This window comes from Drosophila virilis, chromosome X (assembly GCF_030788295.1).
Source record: "Drosophila virilis strain 15010-1051.87 chromosome X, Dvir_AGI_RSII-ME, whole genome shotgun sequence".
Lineage (NCBI taxonomy): Eukaryota > Metazoa > Arthropoda > Insecta > Diptera > Drosophilidae > Drosophila > Drosophila virilis.
Window position 1 is genome coordinate 2,634,091 of NC_091543.1, and position 21,557 is coordinate 2,655,647.

The 21,557-nt window shown below is 39.5% G+C and overlaps 3 protein-coding genes across 10 annotated transcripts in view; 1 reads left to right on the plus strand and 2 right to left on the minus strand.

Moving 5' to 3' along the window:
- Positions 1-493: 493 nt before the first annotated feature.
- Positions 494-3,511, plus strand: LOC6634792 (casein kinase I). Its single transcript, XM_002058092.4, has 3 exons — positions 494-824; positions 981-1,755; positions 2,302-3,511. Exons 1-3 carry the CDS (start codon positions 746-748, stop codon positions 2,477-2,479), a joined length of 1,032 nt encoding a protein of 343 aa, XP_002058128.1. The 5' UTR covers positions 494-745; the 3' UTR covers positions 2,480-3,511.
- A 3,170-nt stretch (positions 3,512-6,681) lies between these two features.
- LOC6634791 (casein kinase I) lies at positions 6,682-12,523 on the minus strand. The gene is made up of 4 exons (XM_002058091.4): positions 12,162-12,523; positions 11,024-11,202; positions 9,104-9,878; positions 6,682-7,776 (listed from the first exon to the last, which is right to left on the minus strand). The coding sequence occupies exons 2-4, from the start codon at positions 11,100-11,102 to the stop codon at positions 7,599-7,601; spliced, it is 1,032 nt and encodes a 343-aa protein (XP_002058127.1). The 5' UTR covers positions 11,103-11,202; positions 12,162-12,523; the 3' UTR covers positions 6,682-7,598.
- Positions 12,524-13,779: 1,256 nt separating this feature from the next.
- The window catches only part of Tomosyn (syntaxin-binding protein tomosyn), a 30,253-nt gene continuing 22,475 nt past the window's right edge, over positions 13,780-21,557 (minus strand). For 4 of the 8 annotated variants that reach the window (XM_070206606.1, XM_032440426.2, XM_032440428.2 and 1 more), the window contains exons 16-24: positions 17,617-17,733; positions 16,727-16,849; positions 16,541-16,660; positions 15,938-16,456; positions 14,826-14,934; positions 14,671-14,757; positions 14,496-14,591; positions 14,288-14,412; positions 13,780-14,223 (exon numbers count right to left, since the gene is read on the minus strand). In XM_070206606.1, the coding sequence (XP_070062707.1) occupies positions 13,967-14,223; positions 14,288-14,412; positions 14,496-14,591; positions 14,671-14,757; positions 14,826-14,934; positions 15,938-16,456; positions 16,541-16,660; positions 16,727-16,849; positions 17,617-17,733 (1,553 nt within the window). In that variant the 3' untranslated portion in view covers positions 13,780-13,966. Of the gene's footprint in view, positions 14,224-14,287; positions 14,413-14,495; positions 14,592-14,670; positions 14,758-14,825; positions 14,935-15,937; positions 16,457-16,540; positions 16,661-16,726; positions 16,850-17,616; positions 17,734-19,424; positions 20,104-21,557 lie in introns of those variants that run through there. The other 4 variants (XM_032440429.2, XM_032440430.2, XM_032440431.2 and 1 more) reach the window with 4 other exon arrangements.

A 21,557-nucleotide genomic window follows, 5' to 3' on the forward strand; every position in this document is an offset into this window, starting at 1 on the left:
ATGGGCATCTACTGACCCAAAAATTAAAACTACGCTCAAAACTTATTTAACCAACAGTTTCCACCCTGGATGGTTGGATTTTGTTGCGAGCAGTTTTCTGCTCGTATACATTTTAAATATATATATGGCCTGCGCCAAAAAAAAGTTCGATATTTGTAAAGAATCTCCATCGATAGCTAGCAGCTCAAATTTGTTCATCTCTAAGCGATAGCGATAGTTCCAAACTATTGGATATTTATCGTAAGCATTGTCGTTGATGCACGACATTCGGCAATAATTCTTCCCCCCTTTGTTATCGACAACTTTTTAAGTGATTCTATAAAAAAAAACAAAAAATTTAGTTAATCTTCGCTACCAGAAAACTACATTTGGGCGTTCCTCACTGGTTAAGGGAGAAATTATCCTATCGATACTTGGCTAGCCGATGATTCAGCCGTTGCATATGCAAATTCATTGTGCGATAACACGCCGATAACAGCTGTTTGTGCCCGTCTGTTATTGTCGGACAGCTCCCATCACTAACACTGCTCTTGTCCAAAGAAATTTTTAAAGATTTCGACAGATAGGAAAAAGGGCCACAGACGTATTCAACAGCTCGCAGCAGGCAAGGCACACTGCGACCACAAACTATACGGCCAGTGTGTACAAATAGCTAACACGCGCGCGCTCTACACAGACAGTTGTTGTTTATATTTTCACAAATCCGATACTGCCAGCCGTGCCCCCACCTCGACCGAACGTCGCAATGGACAAACTCATCAAGATGACGAACCACCGTTCCGAGATAATCGTGGGCGAGAAATACAGAATAATACGCAAAATTGGTAAGTGGCGAGCGTCTAACGCCTAATAAACCAGGGCCTACCACGCACCTGACGCTCCTATGGCGCAGTTTGCCAGGGCCGCAGCTCAAGGATTTGCGTTTAGGATTTGTTTTGCTTATCAAAATTAAAATGTGACTTTGTTTTGACCTCGTGCAGGCAGCGGCTCCTTCGGCGACATCTACCTGGGCATGAGCATGCAGTGCGGCGAGGAGGTGGCCATCAAAATGGAGGCAACCAATGCACGCCATCCTCAGCTACTCTACGAGTACAAGCTCTATCGCGTGCTGAGTGGAGGTGTGGGCATACCCCGTATACGCTACTATGGCAATGAGAAGAACTTCAATATATTGGTCATGGATCTGTTGGGTCCCTCGCTCGAGGATCTGTTCAACTTTTGCACGCGCCACTTTACCATCAAGACCGTGCTGATGCTGGTCGATCAGATGATCGGCCGCCTGGAATATGTCCACATGAAGTGCTTTATTCATCGTGATATTAAGCCTGACAACTTTCTCATGGGCATCGGGCGGCACTGCAATAAGCTGTTCCTCATTGACTTCGGGCTGGCCAAGAAGTATCGTGATCCGCACAGACGCATGCATATACCCTACCGCGAGGAGAAGAACTTGACGGGCACCGCACGCTATGCCTCGATCAATGCCCATGTCGGCATCGAGCAGTCCCGTCGCGACGACATGGAGTCCCTGGGCTATGTGATGATGTATTTCAATCGCGGCGTCCTGCCCTGGCAGGGCATGAAGGCGACCAACAAGAAGCAGAAATATGAGAAAATCTCCGAGAAGAAAATGTCCACGCCCATCGAGGTGCTCTGCAAAGGCTATCCGGCCGAGTTCTCCATGTACTTGAACTACTGCCGCAGTTTGCGCTTCGAGGAGGCGCCCGACTACATGTACTTGCGCCAGCTGTTCCGGTAAGTTGTCCGCCTGCACAATCCGACTGCTAACTCCTGTTTTCTCGTGCCAATTCCAGCCGCAAGTGTGAAAAAATCACAAAGACGATTGCAGAATGCTGCTTTTCGGCTTAGCCTCCGATGGGCCCCAAATTTTCATTTTCTCAGATACTCAGATTCACGTGTTTCGAAAATAGGTGGAAAATGGGTGATTTTAAGTTCGAAGCTAAACATTTTGTCCGTTCAGTCTCAAGCTTCTTTTCCAATCTCAACATAAATAGCGTATGTCTGAGCGATTTGGACAGTTCCACCTGCAGCTGTGGGAAATGGGCGAAAAACGTTTGTTTAAACCGTTTTGCTTGCCAGTCGATCGGCTTCAAGCGGGCGCAAAACGTTGATTACAAATATTTCAACATATTTCAATGGACTTTCATTTTATATGAGATGTGAAGATTGGTTAGATTGAAATCTTTCACTGTTCGGAATATGGGTGGAAGAACAAAGTCCAGGCTGCGCCGGACAATACACCATAATACGTATTTATAAGCTACGTTTATTTGCTTTCAGCATTCTGTTCCGCACGCTGAACCATCAGTACGATTATATCTATGACTGGACAATGCTGAAGCAGAAGACACACCAGAATCAGCAGCAGGGCGCCGGCAATATGCTGGCGCCGGAGCAGCGCGCCGAGCGCGACAAGGAGAAGCAGAGCGGCAGCAAGCCAAACACATTGGCCGACTAGGTCACGCAGCCGCTGGGCCAAATGACGGCGGCCCAGGGCCAGGGCCAGGGCACAAGCAAACGAATCGAATAGAAGAGCGGCAAGGAAAGGAAAGGAAAGGAAAGGAAATATGGCACTGGCGGCTTTGCAGGACGAGCTAACCAGGATTAGATACGCATATATATATACATGTGTATATATACATGCATTCATATACATATATATATATATATATATATATGTAGTTTATTTTTATAACAAGTGCAAGCGCGAGAGCGACAGAGAGGGCATTAGAAAGCACGTGCGAGCGAGCGAGCGAGCAGCTATAATTATGTATATAGAATTTAATGTTACACACACACACACACACACACACACACACACACACACACACACACACACACACACACAGATTAATATCCTGCGAGCACAGACACAACACACACACACACCACGTGTATATGTATATGTATATATATACGCGCATATATATATATATATTGTTTGTTATCAATGCTTTAGTTGGGTCTGTTATCAGAGTCCAGACCCCGAGCTGCAGTGCATCGTTACACACACACCCACACACACACGCAGATATATATATATATAGTATATATCGTATTGTAAGCACACAGCTGCCACACACACACACAACACACACACTTGCACACAATTAGTTTTATTAGCTAACACAACAAATTTGAAGCGCGGAAAATGTGTTTTTCTTGCAACAACAAAAAAAAAAATAATAATAATGCATATTTAATATATATATATAAAATTGAAGGTGTCGCCAGAGGCAAATGTCGCGGCGACGTCTCAGACGGCTGCAGCGTCTAATAAATCAGGTGCACAATTACAATACACACACACACACACACACCGACACACACACTCACACACACATTTGATGACAATTTTTGCTTGGCGTTTAATTCGAGAATTGAAAGACGAGCACAAATTCTACGTTCATGCGAGATAGCAACAAAATAACAAAACGCAAACAAAACATATTAAGAAAAAGAATTAAAAAAAAAAAAAAAAGTAAAAGAACATGCAACAATTAAATATATATATATATGTACATATATATATATTATTCATTTTTCTGTCGAATGTTAAACAATTGCGAAAAATGTGCGCAACATTTTTTGTTTTTCTTTTTTTTCTAATTACGTTCTTTTTTTTTTGGCGCTGTTTTTTGCGAACTGATGACGTTTTGCCAGGCGCAGAAAGGCCAAAACGCCAAAAACAAGATCAATAACAAAAAATTATAAGAAAATTATGCATAATTCGAAAGCAAAATGCAAAACCTATTCATTAAGCATAAAAGTATGTAATATAACAAAAACAATTGTAATATTGTAATCTATTATTATGAGAAACGTTTACAAATAAAAAACAAATTACAGTAACAACGAAATACCCATTGAATGTGGGGAAACAGGGTATGCATGCATGCAGTATATATATGTATATGTATATATATTACTGATCGAAAGGATTTTGTCCTCTGGCAGCAGCCAGTTGATCAGTTATCTGTTATCGATAACTTCATTTATTTGCCAAATATCGATAAATATCGATTTTGGCAAATCGTTTTTTGAGCATAGCTCGAGAATTATAGAAGCTAGCTGCAGCAAACTTTGTGTGTTCATTTTTGACTTGAACATCTTACAAATTTTTCACAATTTTGAATTACTTCAGCATTTTCTCAAAGCAGGCAAAGTAACGAGTTTTTGGGGCTAGAGTCTTGCGCTTTGGTATATACACACGTTTGTATGCCAACTTGAAGATCTGAAAATTTCCTAAAGTTCGGACTATGAGAACCCAAGTTACTCAAGATAGTTTGTCCATAGTGAGAGACTGAACGGCTGAAGAGAGAAGCGCAGCTTGTAGAACATACATCTATATCTATAAGATATAGAACTTTCAGCATATCTCGAGTTAAGCGAAAGAGAAAACAAAGACCGAACTAAGAGTCGAGCAGAGAAGAATGCGGAGGAGGTGGCAAGTGCTCTTCGTTGGTGCCAGACACCGGACTGGAACGTGTTCGCCCGCCTGTGTGACACATCCGAAGAAACCTTTGTTTTTCCCTGCACTCTTTTTACATATATATATATACAGATTTATATAGATATAAGTAGATTTTGTTGTTGGGCCAACAGCTGGCGACATTGCGACTGATATCAGATAAGAGCGCTGTCTCATGGCGGGGCCGCGGGCTACTTGAGCTCCTGTTTTGCCAATCTAATGAAAACAAACAGAAAGGCATTATAAACAAATTCGCATTTGTCATGCGACTAGATATTCCGGTCTGGTAATTGGTCGCTGGACTGGACTGGGCTGTGCTGTAAACGGAAAAGTTTTCCATTTGAATGAAACTTGGCTCAGTTTGTTTATTAGTTTTTATATTGCGGCTGACTTGAATCAGTTCGAGATCCATTGAAGATGCCTAGAATAGTATTCCGAATTCGATTCCAATCCAACGAGACCTTAGATTTGCGTTAGCTTTTCTCTTATACTTATATACCCCAACACAGGGTATCTCCTAGTCGGGCACAGTTTTCATTAACCATTTGCTGTCTGCAATAGTTCGAGATCCATTTCAAGTCCAACTTGTCGAAGCTTGAGATTTCCAATATCTAATCTCTTATGTATACCCAAACACAGGGTATCTGCTAGTCGGGCACAGTTTTCTATAACCATTTGTTGCCTTCTATAGATACGAGTATTCCAAGTCCAACTTGTCGAGACTTGATATTTGCAATATCTAATCTCTTATATATAATCAAACACAGGGTATCTGCTAGTCGGGCACAGTTTTCTATAACCATTTGTTGCCTTCTATAGTTCGAGTATTCCGAATCCAACTTGTCGAGACTTGAGATTTGCAATATCGATCCTCTTATATATACCCAAACACAGGGTATCTGCTAGTCGGGCGATTCATTTTTATGAATATTTCGTTTGTTTACAGAACCAATTCCCGATTCCTAGGCACTTGATAAGAAAGCTAGCAGAATTATTTGTGCATTGGAATTATCTTTAACACGAGTGAGACATTGTTTATATTCGCATTAAATGGGCTTTGAGATACCTTTCGAATGGGCGATATATTATCTATTTTCGACGGGAACTATATAAACCGGATTATCTAAAGTCAAAAAAAATGTAACTAAAAAGTTGACAGACGGCTCAAACATATATATATATATATATATATGTACATAGAGATTGAATAGGCTTTAAGATACTTTGCGAAAGGGCGATAATATTGGAATATATATTTTGCACATCGGATCTATATGAATCTATATGGACAATCACATAGGTATTTTGGTATTCCAGCACAACAATGCAAGAGATTGAGAGATTGGGAACTGGATGAACTCTAAGAGCAAAAGGTTCGCAGAAGCTCAAATATATGACAATATATGACTTTAGAAGCTATATATGGCTATATATAAAAATATACACACTATATATGACCATATATATTATATTTCTCAAAAGCAACTCTTGGATAATGCTCGATCTGTCGTGAATTGGGTTTGGTTTGGCTACGATATCTGACTTTATACACTATATATGACCACCTTTACATCATATATGACCACATATATTTGTAAATATATGACCTTATAAACTATATATGACTATCTATACTATATAAGACTGTACGTATATGGATAATGCTCGATCTCTCGACAACTAGGATATGATTGGATCAATAATAACTTAGGTTCTGTTTGCAGACTCTAAGATCTGACTATATATAATCACAAACACCTTATATGACCACATATATTTGTAAATATATGACTATATAAAATATATATGACTATCTATACTATATAAGACTGTAAATACGTTACTCCAAAGCAACTCTTGGATAATGCTCGATCTCTCGTTAGGATATAAACAGATCAGTAATAGATAAGGTTTGGTTTGCAGACTCTTCGATATCGGACTTTACTATATATGACTATATATACTGTATTTCTTAGAATGGATCTTTCGTATAATGCTCGAGGTCTCTCTTGAAATGCATAAATAGTTTTGTTTATAAACTGCATTCACAAGGCGAGAAACAACACACGACAAATGAGCTTTAATTTTAATTTCAACATATTTTTATTGATGTAATTCAAAAAATTAAATATAAGTTATGTTTATAATTATTTACGGCTTACAATGCAAAATTACTTTGCAGTTTTGCGTTTTGTTTTGTTTTTTTTTTTTTAATTTTTTTTCTGTTTTTTTTTTTTATTATTATTATTATTATTATTATTATTTATATACTCCTTCTTGCTCTGCTCCTTCCACGCTTGGCCTTGCTCGCATGCTGTTTGTTTATTAATTAATTAGATTTTATTGCGTCGTTTTTTGTTGTTGTTGTTTAATTTTATTAATTTCGCATTTTAGTGTGTTCAGTAGATATATATATATATATATATATATATATATATACTTTAATACATATATATGTATATACATATATATGCATGCTTTTACACGCGAGCGACATTCTTGAATGTGTGTGTGTGTGTGTGTGTGTGTGAGTGTGTGTACATATACATTATATATTTGCATTTATATATATACATATATATCTAAATATATATATATATATATATGTGTGTGTATATGTGTGAATATATGCTGTTTTTTATACCATTTTTGCTTGCTTTTATTATGCTAAATGTTGCTGTTGTGTGTGTGTGGTGTGTGTGGGTGTGTGTGTGTGTGTGTGAATTCCATTTAGATATTTGCTTCTTTCTTCTTTTGTAGTTGAGTTTTTGTTGTTGTTTTTCTTCTTCATCTTTCTTAAATGTTTAGTATTGTATTTAAATTAATATTAAGAAACATCCTAACTTCCATACTTTTGCTTCTTCTTCCTCTTCTTGTTCTCCTTCTCTTTACTTCTCTCTGCTTCTCTCTGTGTTTTGCTGCTTTTTGTTTTTGTTTTTGTTTTTAACGCTTGCCACCCTTAGTTATCATTTTCTTCATGCTCTTCTTATTTGCCTTCTCATTTCTTTTCTTCTTTCAGTTTTTTTTTTTTTTCTGATTTTCTGTTTTGTTTTATTTTGTTTTTCTTTTTGTTTTTGTTTTTTTGCGTGCTGCTTCTTCAGCTGAATTACTCGGTGATGGGAGGTTTGCAGTTCGGTTTCTCTTTCTCCTTTTCGCGATCGTTGCGCGGCTCCAACTGTTCCAGCAGCAGTGCGGGATTCGGCTGGCCCTGGTGTGTCTTCTGCTTCAGCATTGTCCAGTCATAGATGTAATCGTACTGATGGTTCAGCGTTCGGAACAAAATGCTGTAGACGAATCAACGGGAAACAACATTGAGAAGCATTGACAAATGGTTCGTAAATCGAAAATAAAATTATGTGTGCTCCCTCTTCCTGCCTGGTAAAATGATTGACTGATTGATGGGCTAGTAAACTTTGATGGATTCCATCTCCAATTGTGCGAAAAAGCTTGAAAAAGATGAGCTGTTAAGTGTGAGTGTGAGTCCAGTTGTGTGCGCGTTGAACCAGCAAACGTAAAGTTGCTGTTTCAAATCCTGATCGCCTGTGTGGCAACAATTAAATGATGTATACTCCCCTTCCTGATTGATGGGCAAGTGAGCTTTGATGGATTCCAACTCCAATTGGGCGAAAAAAGTTGAAAAATATCAGCTGATGAGACTGATTAGCCTAGATGCCTGCGCGTTAAACCAGCAAACGTAAAGTCGCTGGTTCAAATCCTGATCGCCTGTGTGGCAACAATCAAATGATGTATACTCCCCTTCCTGATTGACTGATTGATGGGCAAGTGAGTTTTGATGGATTCCAACTCCAATTGGGCAAAAAAAAAGTTGAAAATTATGAGCTGATGCGCTTGGTGAGTTCAGCTGTCTTCGCTTTGAACCAGCAAACGTTAAGTCGCTGGTTCAAATCCTGATCGCCTGTGTGGCAACAATCAAATGATGTAAGCTCCCTTCCTGATTGACTGATTGATGGGCAAGTAAGCTTCGATGGATTCCATTTCCAATTGGGCGGAAAAAAGTTGAAAAACATGAGCTGATGAGCCTGATTAGCTTAGCTGTGTGCGCGTTGAACCAGCAAGCGTAAGGTCGCTGGTTCAAATCCAAATAAAACTTGCAAATTCCTTTGCTTTTCCCATTGAGCGCATGTTTGGCAACACTTTGTGAAGTTCTTTCTGAAGTAATTTCGGGTCCCACTCTAACCAACGTATAAGACTGGGCTAGATTTGTTCCTATATGCTACTAAAAACAACTAAAATTACAAATACTACTCAATTCTGCAGGTCAATATTGGCCTTTAGCTGCTTTTACTGCATCTGAGCGCATATTTAGGTAGAACTGCGCCTAAAATGTGGATTCCACTCGCTTTTCCAGACCCACAAAAGGCTGACCAAATGCAATCTAACGTTAACTGAGAAGCTAAATATATATTTCCAACACAAATTAGCCTTAAAGAATCGCTGAGACAGGCAATCCGCAACCCAACTGAAACTCAAATGCGGCAGTATTTTACCCATAATTCACGCAGTCGAGCGAAATGGAGAGGCACTTTGTCTGGGACAAAGTCCCATATATATATTATATAAGAGCTAAGAGCTAGTCGAATGCATACTCACCGGAACAATTGACGTAGGTACATGTAGTCGGGCTGTTCCTCGAAACGCAAGCTACGACAATAGTTCAAGTACATGGAGAACTCGGCCGGTGAGCCCTTGCAGAGCACCTCGATGGGCGTGGACATTTTCTTCTCGGAGATTTTCTCATATTTCTGCTGCTTGTTGTTGGCCTTCATGCCCTGCCAGGGCAGGACGCCGCGATTGAAATACATCATCACATAGCCCAAGGACTCCATGTCATCACGGCGCGACTGCTCGATGCCCAGATGGGCATTGATCGAGGCATAGCGTGCGGTGCCCGTCAAGTTCTTGTCCTCGCGATAGACGATGTGATGGCGCGTGCCCGGATCGCGAAACTTCTTGGCCAGACCGAAATCAATGAGGAACAGCTTATTGCAGTGCCGTCCGATGCCCATCAGAAAGTTGTCCGGCTTAATATCACGATGAATGAAGCACTTCAGATGTATATACTCCAGGCGGCCGATCATCTGATCGACCAGCATCAGCACGGTCTTGATGGTAAAGTGGCGCGTGCAAAAGTTAAACAGATCCTCCAGCGAGGGACCCAACAGATCCATCACCAACGTATTAAAGTTCTTCTCCTTGCCATGATGGCGGATACGCGGAAATCCCACGCCTCCGCTCAGCACGCGATACAGCTTCGCCTCGTACAGCAGCTGGGGATGGCGAGCGCTGGCGCTTTCCATCTTGATGGCCACCTCCTCGCCGCTCTGAATGCTCATGCCCAGATAGATGTCGCCGAAGGAGCCGCTGCCTGTAAAATGGTTTAAGTTTAGTCACGATCAGAAATAGAGAGACAAATTGTGTGCCGACTGCAAGATATCCTGTATATTCTCTTCCAATTCTATGTACACAATCTATAATTTTTGAGAAATCCGTCTCAAAATCCATATTTATAGATCTTAGCGAACAAATGATGCGCTCTTTGGGCGCATGATCCATTCGCAAGCTGTTGTTGTTTCTATATACAAAACTATTGTCTGATGGACTAATTGATTGACTGACTGATGGACTGCTTGATGGACTGTCTGATTAAGTACATCACTAAACGTTAATTTAAGATGCTCAGTCAAAATATAATATAAATTCTTCCTCTCTCTCTGTGAATGACTGAATGACTGACTAATTGATTGACTCAATCACTGATTGAACTCAGTCTCTGACTGATAGATTGACTGACTGACAGATTCGACTCACTGATTGGACAGACGACTGATAGATTAACTGACTAGACAGATTCGATTCACTAAGGGAATGATTGACTGACTGATGGAGTGCCTGATTGACTGACTGATGGAGTGCCTGATTGACTGACTGATGGGTTATATTGAAGAATTGCAGAATAACATTTGTATGAAACTATTTTGTTAACCATACGATTGCCCTAAAGCCTATTTCGAAAGATCTTCTACAAATCAATTGTAGTTCTTTGATGTAAAGTGCGGTTTTATTAAGCAAAAGATTCTTCGAGATATTCAACGCAAGACTAGCAATTCCCTATTCCCTAAGATGGGATCAAGATGCAATCTAACATCTAAAATTGCTAGCACGTGCAAGGCCGGGCAATGCTCGCTATTCGAGCATATATATAGAGGTACTTTCGTTCCACTACAAAGATGCCTAGGAATAATATAGCATGGCATGGAAACCATAAACGGACAGTCTGGACTTAAAACTGGAATATATATATGCATACTTCCATATATATATGGACTTTCTGGGATCGAAGACAGGCCCTGTTGTTGTTGTTTTTCATAAAGCAGACGCACAAACACAATTGTCATATGTTCTGTGAATGATTCAACGTGAAAACAAATTGTAAACACATGTATATATAAATATATATATATATGTGCATGTGTAGATATGATGTATACACATATGTGTGCATGCGCTTACCGATCTTGCGTATCACCCGATATTTGCCGCCAATTATTATCTCGGAACGATGTTCCTTCATCAGCCGCATCTTGTCCATGTTGTTGGGATAATGGCTACGCCGCGCGTTCGGTTAATTGGGCGACAAAAACAATATAGAAACTGTTTTTTTTTTTATGTATCAACTTCTTGGACGAGATCTGTCGAAAAATGATAAAATAAAAATTATAATGAAATAATCAAAATAAAAACTTGTATTTTTATGAATTTTATGTTGGTTTATTGGCGCCAACTTTGTGCAGAAGAAAAAAACACTTTCTTTTTGAGCTGTCGCCTTGTTATTTTTTTTTTTTTTTTTTGTCTTTTATTTATATTTCGTTTTGTTGCACAGACACACACACACACACACACACACGCACACGGTTTGGCATATTGTTTTGTTATGGTTTTCGTTAGCCAACACTCTCTTTGGCATTTATGCTTTGGCCTGCGCTTCGTTTTCAACAAAATTGTCTGCTAATATTGCGCATTTTCCATAACGAAATTAACATTTCGAATCGATAGTCGATATATTGAGTGCGTGCATGTGCATGTGCGTGCATGTGTGTGTGTGTGCGTGTTGAACAAAAACAATTATTGCCTGGTGCAGTGCGGGGCAGTGTCAGGTGGCCACACAGCAGAAGACATAAACAGACTGTGATCGATTATTTATTTTCACAATGGTCGATTTCTATATAAACATAGCCGCTGATAAAACGATAAACAACTGCGACAACGAGACACACACACACGCACACACACACACACACAACTACAATGACAGGTACAACTACATGCTCCGCTTCTTTTACCCCGTTGGAATGCACATTACACACACACGCACACATATGCAAACGCAGCAGCACCAACACTTTAGCATTGATACATACACACACACACACACACACACAGAAACGAGCACGCACACAGCTGCAAGCAGTTGCTACTACTGCACCTTACATGTTTTTTCATCGTTTTTTTTTTTTTTGAGACACAAAAGAAAAATTAGTCAAACGTTGGCCCGCATTTGCACGCATTTGCGATTTGTTTTTTTTCTCTATATATGTTTTTTTTTACACAATTTGTATTGAAATTTTTGCTGTTTGGCATCAAATCTTACCACGAAACGTTTGCGAGCAGTTTGAAACTGCTGTGCTGGGTGTTTCTCAAGGTTGGCTTTTTACTATTGTACGTTAAGGGGGGGGGACCCAAAACGAATGACAAAAAAAAAAGAAAAAAAAATTTTTTTTTTTTTTTGATATATATATGTATGCGTGTGTGAAATTTCTGAGGAAATTTGCGTCTGTGACTGCGAGTTGGCCCCGTTAATGCACTCGCAACTGTGGCGTTAACGTCTTTTTGCACTTTACGTACGCGCACAACGGAAAAAAAAGAGGAAATATGTGTATTTTATTAACTAAAATAAAATGGTTAGACTCCAGCAAAAATGCTTTTGCTAGTGCTGACAGCCAGCGATACACACGCACGCACGACTATCGATTGTACAATCGATAAGCAATGGCCAGGCACTAGCCGTAGCCATGACTCTGCCGCAGCAGTGCTGCATAACGCCGCCCAATTCGGTGCAGGAAATGTTGCCCAACTGCGTTCAGCACAACAAATCAATATAAATAAATAAATTAAGATGAGCATGTGCGTGTTTAGTCTATACTTATATTATTGTATATTTTTTTTTAGGGCACGCCTTTTATATGCTTGCCTGCCCTTGCGTCTGATATTTGCACAAATATGAACAGGTGGCAGCACCAAAAAAAAAAAGATAAATAAGAGAATAACTAAACAAGGCTTTGATTATATAAAAACCATGGCTACATATTGATTTCTATTGTTTTGCAGCATTTTAGAAGAAACTATCAATAAAATATAAGAAATATTACTGTATTTTTTCTAATTTCCTGAAAACTCGGTCTTTATACCAAGTCGTATCCATATGGAATACAAAATCTAGAAAACAGAAATTTGCAATGAACATCTTGTAGTTCCCATCAAAATCTATGTTTTTGTTTAGGATCAGTAATATTTGCTAGTGCAGAGCTAATTTCCTTCACATAAGATGAAGCCACAAATATGACCTATATATATATTATAGCCTGGATTTTGAGGTTAGAGACTGGCAATTCCGTTAATATAATCTGCATCGTTCTCGAAAAATCGATCAAGTTTAGATATTGATATTCTATTTATCGAGCATATATATTAAGTATATTTCCATTTTTGCATGCCACTCAAAACAAATAAAAAAGGGTATTTTAAAAGGTAGCGCCTTGCGCCTGGGTATATAGACGCTTTACTATGCCATATTTATGCCCTGAAAGTTTCATACAGATTCGACAACGTGAACCCAAGTTATTCAAGACTATTTTTTAGTATCTGGCTAAGGTGAGAAGGTACCCGTCTGTTTTTCGTGTAGGACAGTGTTGGGCTACGTACCAAATACACGGCATCCAGAGCTGGAAAGTTTGATGTTGTCCCTAGAGACGCGCTCACGGAGCTCCTGGCATATAAGGACCTCTATCTCAGGCCCTATATGTATATATATATATACTATATACATATATTTCGATTCCTTTTCTTTATTAGCGTCAAATAAGTATTTATGTTTCGTTTGTATCAGAACTGAAAGGAGAGACAAAGCGGCCTGTGGCAAAAGTTGCCCAGATATATATTTTGGTATTTTTTTTTTTTTTTTTTGGTCTATATATTTTTATTAAAAACAGTTTTTTTTTTTTTGTTTTATTATTTGGTTTTTTGTTGTTTTTTGTTTGTTTTTGGTTGTTTTTGTAAATAACGTGACGACTTGAAAACAGAAATTAAATAAGTGTACTTTACTCGTAATGTAGTAGAAAGTGTTATAAAAGCAATATTACAATAACTGTGGTAGAATTGGCTCCTAAAATAGATATTTTACAACTGATACCACTTTTTGTCTTTATATTTAAGCATTAATTGATGCGCTGTACCGCTAAAATCTTGAGCCGTATTCGACATACGCTCGGCGCGCTCCTCCAACATATTCAATTTCTCGCCCCGCTCCATTGCCAGCTGATGGGCCCGGCTAATTTCGGATGCGGCCGTCGAGGCACGTTGTCCCATTTGATCCAAATTTGTGCCGGGTATATGCCGTGCAACCGAACGATTCGCTTTCCCGCTCTGCTCACCAACTAACAAATTACAGTGTATTTAAGTATCTACCATAGTAAATACGATATTTCTATAAAAACTTACACAACTCCTCGCGATCCAATTGCTTGGCGCCCCCGCCAAATAGACCCTTAAAGAAACCCTCCTTCGGCTGTTCGGGCATCTCGTGTACCGTATATAACTCACCCATCATCTCCAAAATAAATTGACTAAAGCGTAGACACAAATTGATTAATTATATATATATATAGAGAGAGAAAGAGAGCTGATTGGGAGGGACCGGAGATCTTACCAAAATTCCGATGATATCGTGAATTTCTGAATTTCGGTGGGCGATGCCATGTACAATCCATGACCTTTATGACTAAAGCAAAATATTTTTGATATTCTGCAAGATCGAAAAAAGAAAAAACGAGATTATATATATATATAATTCAAGCTCGCCGAATTGAGGCTCTCAGCCTTACTGAGTTGTATCTTCATGAACAATGATCTGTTGACCCCATATCGATAGCATTGGATCCACAATTCCCTGTTTACATTTGGTTTGAAAACTGCCAAAAAAAAAAAACAATTTCAATTAATTTAAGCTCAATATAACAGTTATGACTGTGGGGCGCACCTTAACTCCATCAGCGGTAAGAAATCAGTATCCAACAACAGTTTGAGACTAGGAAGACTATGTACCATTAGATGGCCATTCGAAAGATAGGTTGCTAAGCAAGTGCCATCTGTAAGCGACAAGGATTAGCAATAAATTTAACAAACCTTAACCTAAGCTAGAAACAATTTCAAGATCTCAATACGTGTATATAGCCTGGCAATGGCTTATAAGGAGTAGAAGGATTGGGTAGATAATGATATAGTATTTACTATCCAGTATCTAGTATCTAGTATCTAGTATCTAGTATCTAGTATCTAGTATCTAGTATCTAGTATCTAGTATCTAGTATCTTGTATCTAGTATCTAGTATCTAGTATCTAGTATCTAGTATCTAGTATCTAGTATCTAGTATCTAGAATCCAGTATCTAGTAACTAGTAACTAGTAACTAGTAACTAGTAACTAGTATCTAGTATCTAGTATCTAGTATCTAGTATCTAGTATCTAGTATCTAGTATCTAGTATCTAGTATCTAGTATCTAGTATCTAGTATCTAGTATCTAGTATCTAGTATCTAGTATCTATTATCTATTATCTAGTATCTATTATCTATTATCTAGTATCTAGTATCTAGTATCTAGTATCTAGTATCTAGTATCTAGTATCTAGTATCTAGTATCTATATAGTATATAGTATATAGTATATAGTATATAGTATATAGTATATAGTATATAGTATATAGTATATAGTATATAGTATATAGTATATAGTATATAGTATATAGTATATAGTATATAGTATATAGTATATAGTATATAGTATATAGTATATAGTATATAGTATATAGTATATAGTATATAGTATATAGTATATAGTATATAGTATATAGTATATAGTATATAGTATATAGTATATAGTATATAGTATATAGTATATAGTATATAGATATAGATAATCCCAGAGTATTTCAAAGGAAACGATGCGAACTCAACCGAGTTATGCGAAGCACAGCTACAGTCTGGGGACTGGCTTCGATAACGATAACGATAACGATAACGATTACGATTACGATTGCCAGGATATATACAGTATTTTGATTAGGCGTTTCTCTCTCTCTCGCTCTCGCGGACCTTTCATCGTGATAGTTTCTGCCTTGACTGCAAAATCCATTTCCGATAATTGTATGCGATTGATGCAGCATTGATTTGCCACATCGAAGACTTTTGTTTGCTTTTCGCTAGCGATTACGATATATTGTCGATCGGTGAGTGTTTCCAGGCCGGTGCTGACGCTGCCGCTGATGCCGCTGCTGCTGGCGCTGCTGCTGCTGATGCCGCCGCCGCCGCCAATGATGCTGCCGACGCCGCTGCCGACGCCGCCGCCGCCGCCGCCGATGCCGCTGGGCGCAGCGCTGCCGCTGCCACCGGGCGCAATGCCAGGCGCACCGCCGCCAGATGGCGCTCCACCGCCAACAACATTGCCAATAGCAGCTGCGCTGCCAGCTGCAGCTGCGGCGCCGCCGCTGCCGACGCTGCCGCCCAAGCTGCCCGCAGCCGCTGCGCTGCCAGCAGCGGAAGCATTTGATATTGTATTGGCAGTTGTTGGCGTAAATGTGGGGCTGGTGCGGCTGCTGCTCTTAGTGGGCGTGCCTGCACGAGAATATATATATATATATATATTAGATTGTTGCGATTTGACTGAAATTAAGTATATGTATATGTATATATAGTTACGATCTTTCTTGTCCCTGTTCTCGTCGCGCCAAGGCTCAAATGTATAGGGTATGATCGAGCCGTAGGAGTCTAAAAAAGACATGGAAGTAATGGAGCCTTTGAGTCGTACCACGGGTCCGCCTGCAGCAAAATAATAGGGCTTAGTTTTCCAATTATATAGTTAGATATATGTTCGATTGGGTTTACCGTTTATTGTAACCAAAACTGGCTGAGATTTGCGCACATCGCGCTCCGGCATTGTGATAAACAATGTCAATATTGAACCGAAACTAGTTCCAATCCATAAAGTAGGAACAAGCGTCAAAATATCTGAAGAAATTCAAAAATATATGCATACAAATTGTCATATATGTGTCTACATATATCGAGTTATATATATATATATTGAAACGAGTCGATAAATTTATCGATTTCTCCATTCAATTTGTTTAGTTTGTTAATTTTATTGAAAAGTAACCCAAAGAGAAGCTCCGCAATTGCATTACTGATCGATAATTATCGATATATTGATCGCTTTCGATCGATAACATACTCAAATTTGTTTTTGTGTGTTTAGTTTGATTGATTTTGGCTTGAACACTAGCATAACTGATCGATATTTATCGATAAATGGATCGCTTTCGATCGATAACTTTCTCAAACTGTTTTGTTCGTTAAATTTGATCGACGGAAAAACTCTGCACTTTTATTACTAATCGATATATATCGATAAATGGATCGTTTGCGATCAATAACTCTCTTAAATTTGTTTTTGTTTACATAATTTGATTAAGCTAACATTAAAGAAAAATTGAGCTTTACTGCAATTAGCGATATTTAACGATAAATTTATCGCATTTTATCGAGATCTTCCTCCCTATAGCATACTTTTCCGCTAGCCCAATAGCACAATATGCAGAAATGTTGCAATTTTCGTGAGCCCCAATAAATATGCTATGAAAATTTAATATATATTTGTGGATGTCATACTATTATTACCCGGCTTTGCGCAGGCAATAGACATAAGCCTAGCCCGTTTTGAATAAATCGAAATGTAAATGTAATATAAGGGGGATTTTGAATGTCGGGCAACTTACCATTGCGTTTTGCATAGCTCTCGATAAAAGCTAAACAGGTAACAGATTCAGAGGAAGACATATCAATGCTGGACATTGATGACGATCTGGATCTCGAGAAGGTTCCATCCAATTTATCTGCAAGTCAGTATTTTATGTGTGTGTGTGTTTTTTTTTTTGAACGGGAAACAAGAAACGATTAATTCGATAAAAAATGTTTATAGGCAAAGGTAAATATCGATAAATAGATAACGGTACAGCAAAGAGAGTGGCAAACGATTACACAATACAATTGATATACGGAATTTGGAAAGAGTGAGAGACATAGAGAGAGAGAGAGAGAGAGAGAGAGAGTTTGAGAGAGAGAGAGAGTGAGAGGAGTAGGAAAGAGAGACAGAGAGAGAGAGAGAGAGAGAGAGAGTAAAAGCGGCGGGCGGTAGTAGGCATAACTTTTGCTTAATAATTATTTTATATTATTTTTTTTTTTCGATTTTTATCTATTTTTATTTTGATTTGGTTTTTTTTTTTTGCTGCACTATTTTCGCTAGGCTGCTAAATTGTTGTTCTTGTTGTTGTTCTATGTTCTATGTGGGTGTGTATGTGTGTGTGTGTCTATGTGTGTGTGTGTATGTGTGTGTGTATGTGTGTGTGTGTGCGTGTGAGTGAGCCGCACACTCGTTAAGTTTTTGGGCCAATCACAGAAGGACCTCAATGCAAATACATTGGTGTGCGTGTGCGTGTGCGTGTGCCAATACATTCGTTTATGCGTGTGTGTGTGTGTGTGTGTGTGTGTGTGCGTGTGTGAACTATGCAAAAATACTTTGCCAATGCAGAACTTGCTGAGCTTTTGTTAGTTGCAGTTAGTTAGTTGTTGCTGTTGCAGTTGTTGCTGTTCTTATTAGTTGCTAATTGGAAGCGTGCACAAATACCGAGAGCGAGCGAGAGAGCGAGCGAGCGAGCGAGCGAGACAGACAGATTGTGTATGTGAACAAATACATAAACATATTAAGAGTAAGTCAGAGCGAGAGTAAAGAGAGTAAAAGAGAGAGAGAGAGAGAGGAAGAGAGAGAGAGAGAGAGAGAGAGAGAGAGCGAGAGAGAAAGAGAGAGAGAGAGCGAGCGAGCGAGCGAGCGAGCGAACGAGCGAACGAGCGGTAGAGTGTGGAGCGAGCGAGCGAGCGAGCGAGTCAGACAAAGTCGTTGAAGAATTTATATATTTTATTAAAATTTATTTTCGATTTTTGTTGTTGTGAGCGAAAAAAGTGACGAAATGTGGGCGAGAAACGCAACATTCCTACGCAAACCTCCCCCCACCAGCCCCTTCTCAAAACAAAAGACAATTCGACAAGAAAACAGAAGAAATCAAAATCAAATACAAAATCAAAACCAAAAACGAGCTTGCAAAATGGCCGCTGCGGCCGCTCAGTCAAAGAGTGTGTGTGACAGAGACAGAGAGAGAGAGAGAGAGAGAGAGAGAGAGAGAGATATACAGACACAGAGAGAGCGTGTGTGAGAGAGCGAGAGAGAGAGAGGGTAGAGGCAAACCACAGGCAACGTGCTGCTGAGCGTGTTTGTGGGTGTGTGCGCGTGTGTGTGTAGGTGTGTGCATGTGCGTGTGAAGTAAGTGTCATAATATATGTGTTATACAACACTGTAGCACACACACAAAGAGAGAGCGAGAGAGAGCGAGAGAGAGAGTGAGAGCAATGCTTGTTGTTGTGGTGCAAATTTTTCATGTTGTTGCTGTTTCTTGTTTTAGCTGTTGTTGTTGTTGTTGTTGTAGTTGTAGTTGTTGTTGTTGTTGTAGTTGGTGCTCTGTTGTGCTCCCACCTTGTGATTTGGACTTTTTTAGGGACTCGTACGATGTCACCGACTGTTGTTGCTGTATAACAGATGTTTGATGCTGAAGCGGATGCGTATGCTGATATTGTTGTTGTAGTTGTTGCTGTTGCTGTTGTTGTTGTTGTTGTTGTTGCTGTTGTTGTTGCGCACCTGCAACTGCCTCGCCAGTTTCGGCATCAAAGGAAGCCATCAATTGCTGCAGCTGATCAACGCCGCTGCCGCTGCCGACGCCACCGCCACCGCTGCCGCCGCCGCCGCTGCCGCTGCCGCTGCCCGCACCTGATAGGCCACCAATACTACCAATACCACCAACACCAACACCGCCACTAGCAACACCCGCACCTGCATCGTCCGCACCATAAACGCCAGACGCCGACGTCGACGTCGCTGCCGCTGCATTTGCTGACGACGACGTCAACGCAGACAGAGGATCGCCCATCGTCAGCTGCTGCTGTTGCTGTTGTTGTTGTAACTGCTGCTGCTGTTGCTGCTGTTGCTGCTGCTGCTGCTGCTGCTGTTGTTGTAGTTGTTGTTGTTGCTGTTGTTGTAGCTGCTGCTGCTGCTGTTGCTGCTGCTGTTGTAGCTGCTGCTGCTGCTGCTGCTGCTGCTGCGCTGCATTTGCGCTCGCATTAGCATTCGCATTGGCGCCGCTGGCTCCGCCGTTGATCTGGTCAATTGTAAATAAACAATAATAAGGGAGAGGAGAGAGATACACACAGAGAGAAGGAGAGAAAGAGAGAGATAAATGCACTAAATGATTGAATGGAGCAACAAATCAATTGTTGTTCTTCTTCTTCTTGTTCTTGTTCTTGTGCGAGCACGTGTGCATGGGTGTGTGTGTGTGTGTGTGTGTGTGTGTGTGTGTGTGTGTGTGTGTGTGTGTGTGTGTGTGTGCATGTGTATAGCATACTTTTTCGGTTAGTGATGGGAACGTGTGCGTGGAGTGTGGGAGAGGGGGAGGGGGGGCGGTTGGTCGTTGGCGCATGAAACAACGATAAAAACTTAACGAATGCATAACATGAATGTGTGCGTGTGCAAGCATCAGTTTCGTTGGGTTTAGGTGTGTGCGTGTGTGAGTGAGTGAGAGATAGATAGAGAGAGAGAGAGAGAGTAGTTAACAGTATTTAACAGTAATGCCCGCTGCCCGGAGTTCGCATTGTGCCAGGCAAACAATAAACTGTGTGTGTGTGTGTGTGTGTGTACATTGAACAGTGTTGGTAAATGAGTGTGATATATAACGCAGTTCAGAGTGTTGGTGAATCTCTCGTGGGTGCAAAATGAACAAAGATGAAACAACAAATCACAACACAGACGAGGGTGAGTGAGAGAAAGAGAGAGAGAACACAGCGATGGCGACTGTCGAGGGACGTAACAAAATATATAAATCTATATATAAACATATATATACATATATGTATATATATATATATGAGACATAAAGCACGCGGAACGATCTGAACGATAACGAGTTAATTAAATAAGTAGTACAAATAGTTAAATACATAAACATACAAAACGTATGTGAATATGTGGTTAAGTAAGCAATAGGATAAATTTGAACAGCTTATATAGAGAAGCATTAGAGTATGTGTGTGTGTTAAGACAAAGCAAAAATTATATCGATATTTATCGAACATGTATAATACATATGTTTGGGTGACGGTATTATAAAGCTTACGAATAGTTGTGTGTTTCATCGTGTTGTTGTATTATTTTACAGTGTTGTATAGGCAAAAAAAAAAAATTAAGCAACGGTATTTATGCGTTGCAAGCGTTTTATCGTTAACAAAATCATAAGCGTAAAAAAGCCAAAACTGAATCAAACAAACTGAAATAATTGTAAAGCTTTAAAAGCGCTTAGGCGTCCGATAACAAGCTCGATAGTTATCGATAACAGCGATGAGCTTTTGCTGCTACAACAAGTATTTCAACGTAAGCCGTTGCTTCTCAGACAGACATGTGAGATAACACAGAGCGAACCCAAACAATTAAATACACATACATACACATACATATGTATATATATATATATATATATATATATATATATATATCGATAAGTGTTATCGTTATCGATACATATTATTTTCTATTAATTTTTTTGTTTTTTCTTTTTTTTGT

Bases quoted from the DNA above. Each gene is read 5' to 3' on its own strand.
- LOC6634792 (XM_002058092.4), top strand. From the start codon at position 746: ATGGACAAACTCATCAAGATGACGAACCACCGTTCCGAGATAATCGTG. The intron at 825-980 runs GTAAGTGGCGAG...GACCTCGTGCAG, and splicing joins CAGAATAATACGCAAAATTG to GCAGCGGCTCCTTCGGCGAC. The intron at 1,756-2,301 runs GTAAGTTGTCCG...ATTTGCTTTCAG, and splicing joins TACTTGCGCCAGCTGTTCCG to CATTCTGTTCCGCACGCTGA.
- LOC6634791 (XM_002058091.4), bottom strand. From the start codon at position 11,102: ATGGACAAGATGCGGCTGATGAAGGAACATCGTTCCGAGATAATAATT. The intron at 9,879-11,023 runs GTAAGCGCATGC...ACCATTTTACAG, and splicing joins TCGGGTGATACGCAAGATCG to GCAGCGGCTCCTTCGGCGAC. The intron at 7,777-9,103 runs GTGAGTATGCAT...ATTCGTCTACAG, and splicing joins TACCTACGTCAATTGTTCCG to CATTTTGTTCCGAACGCTGA.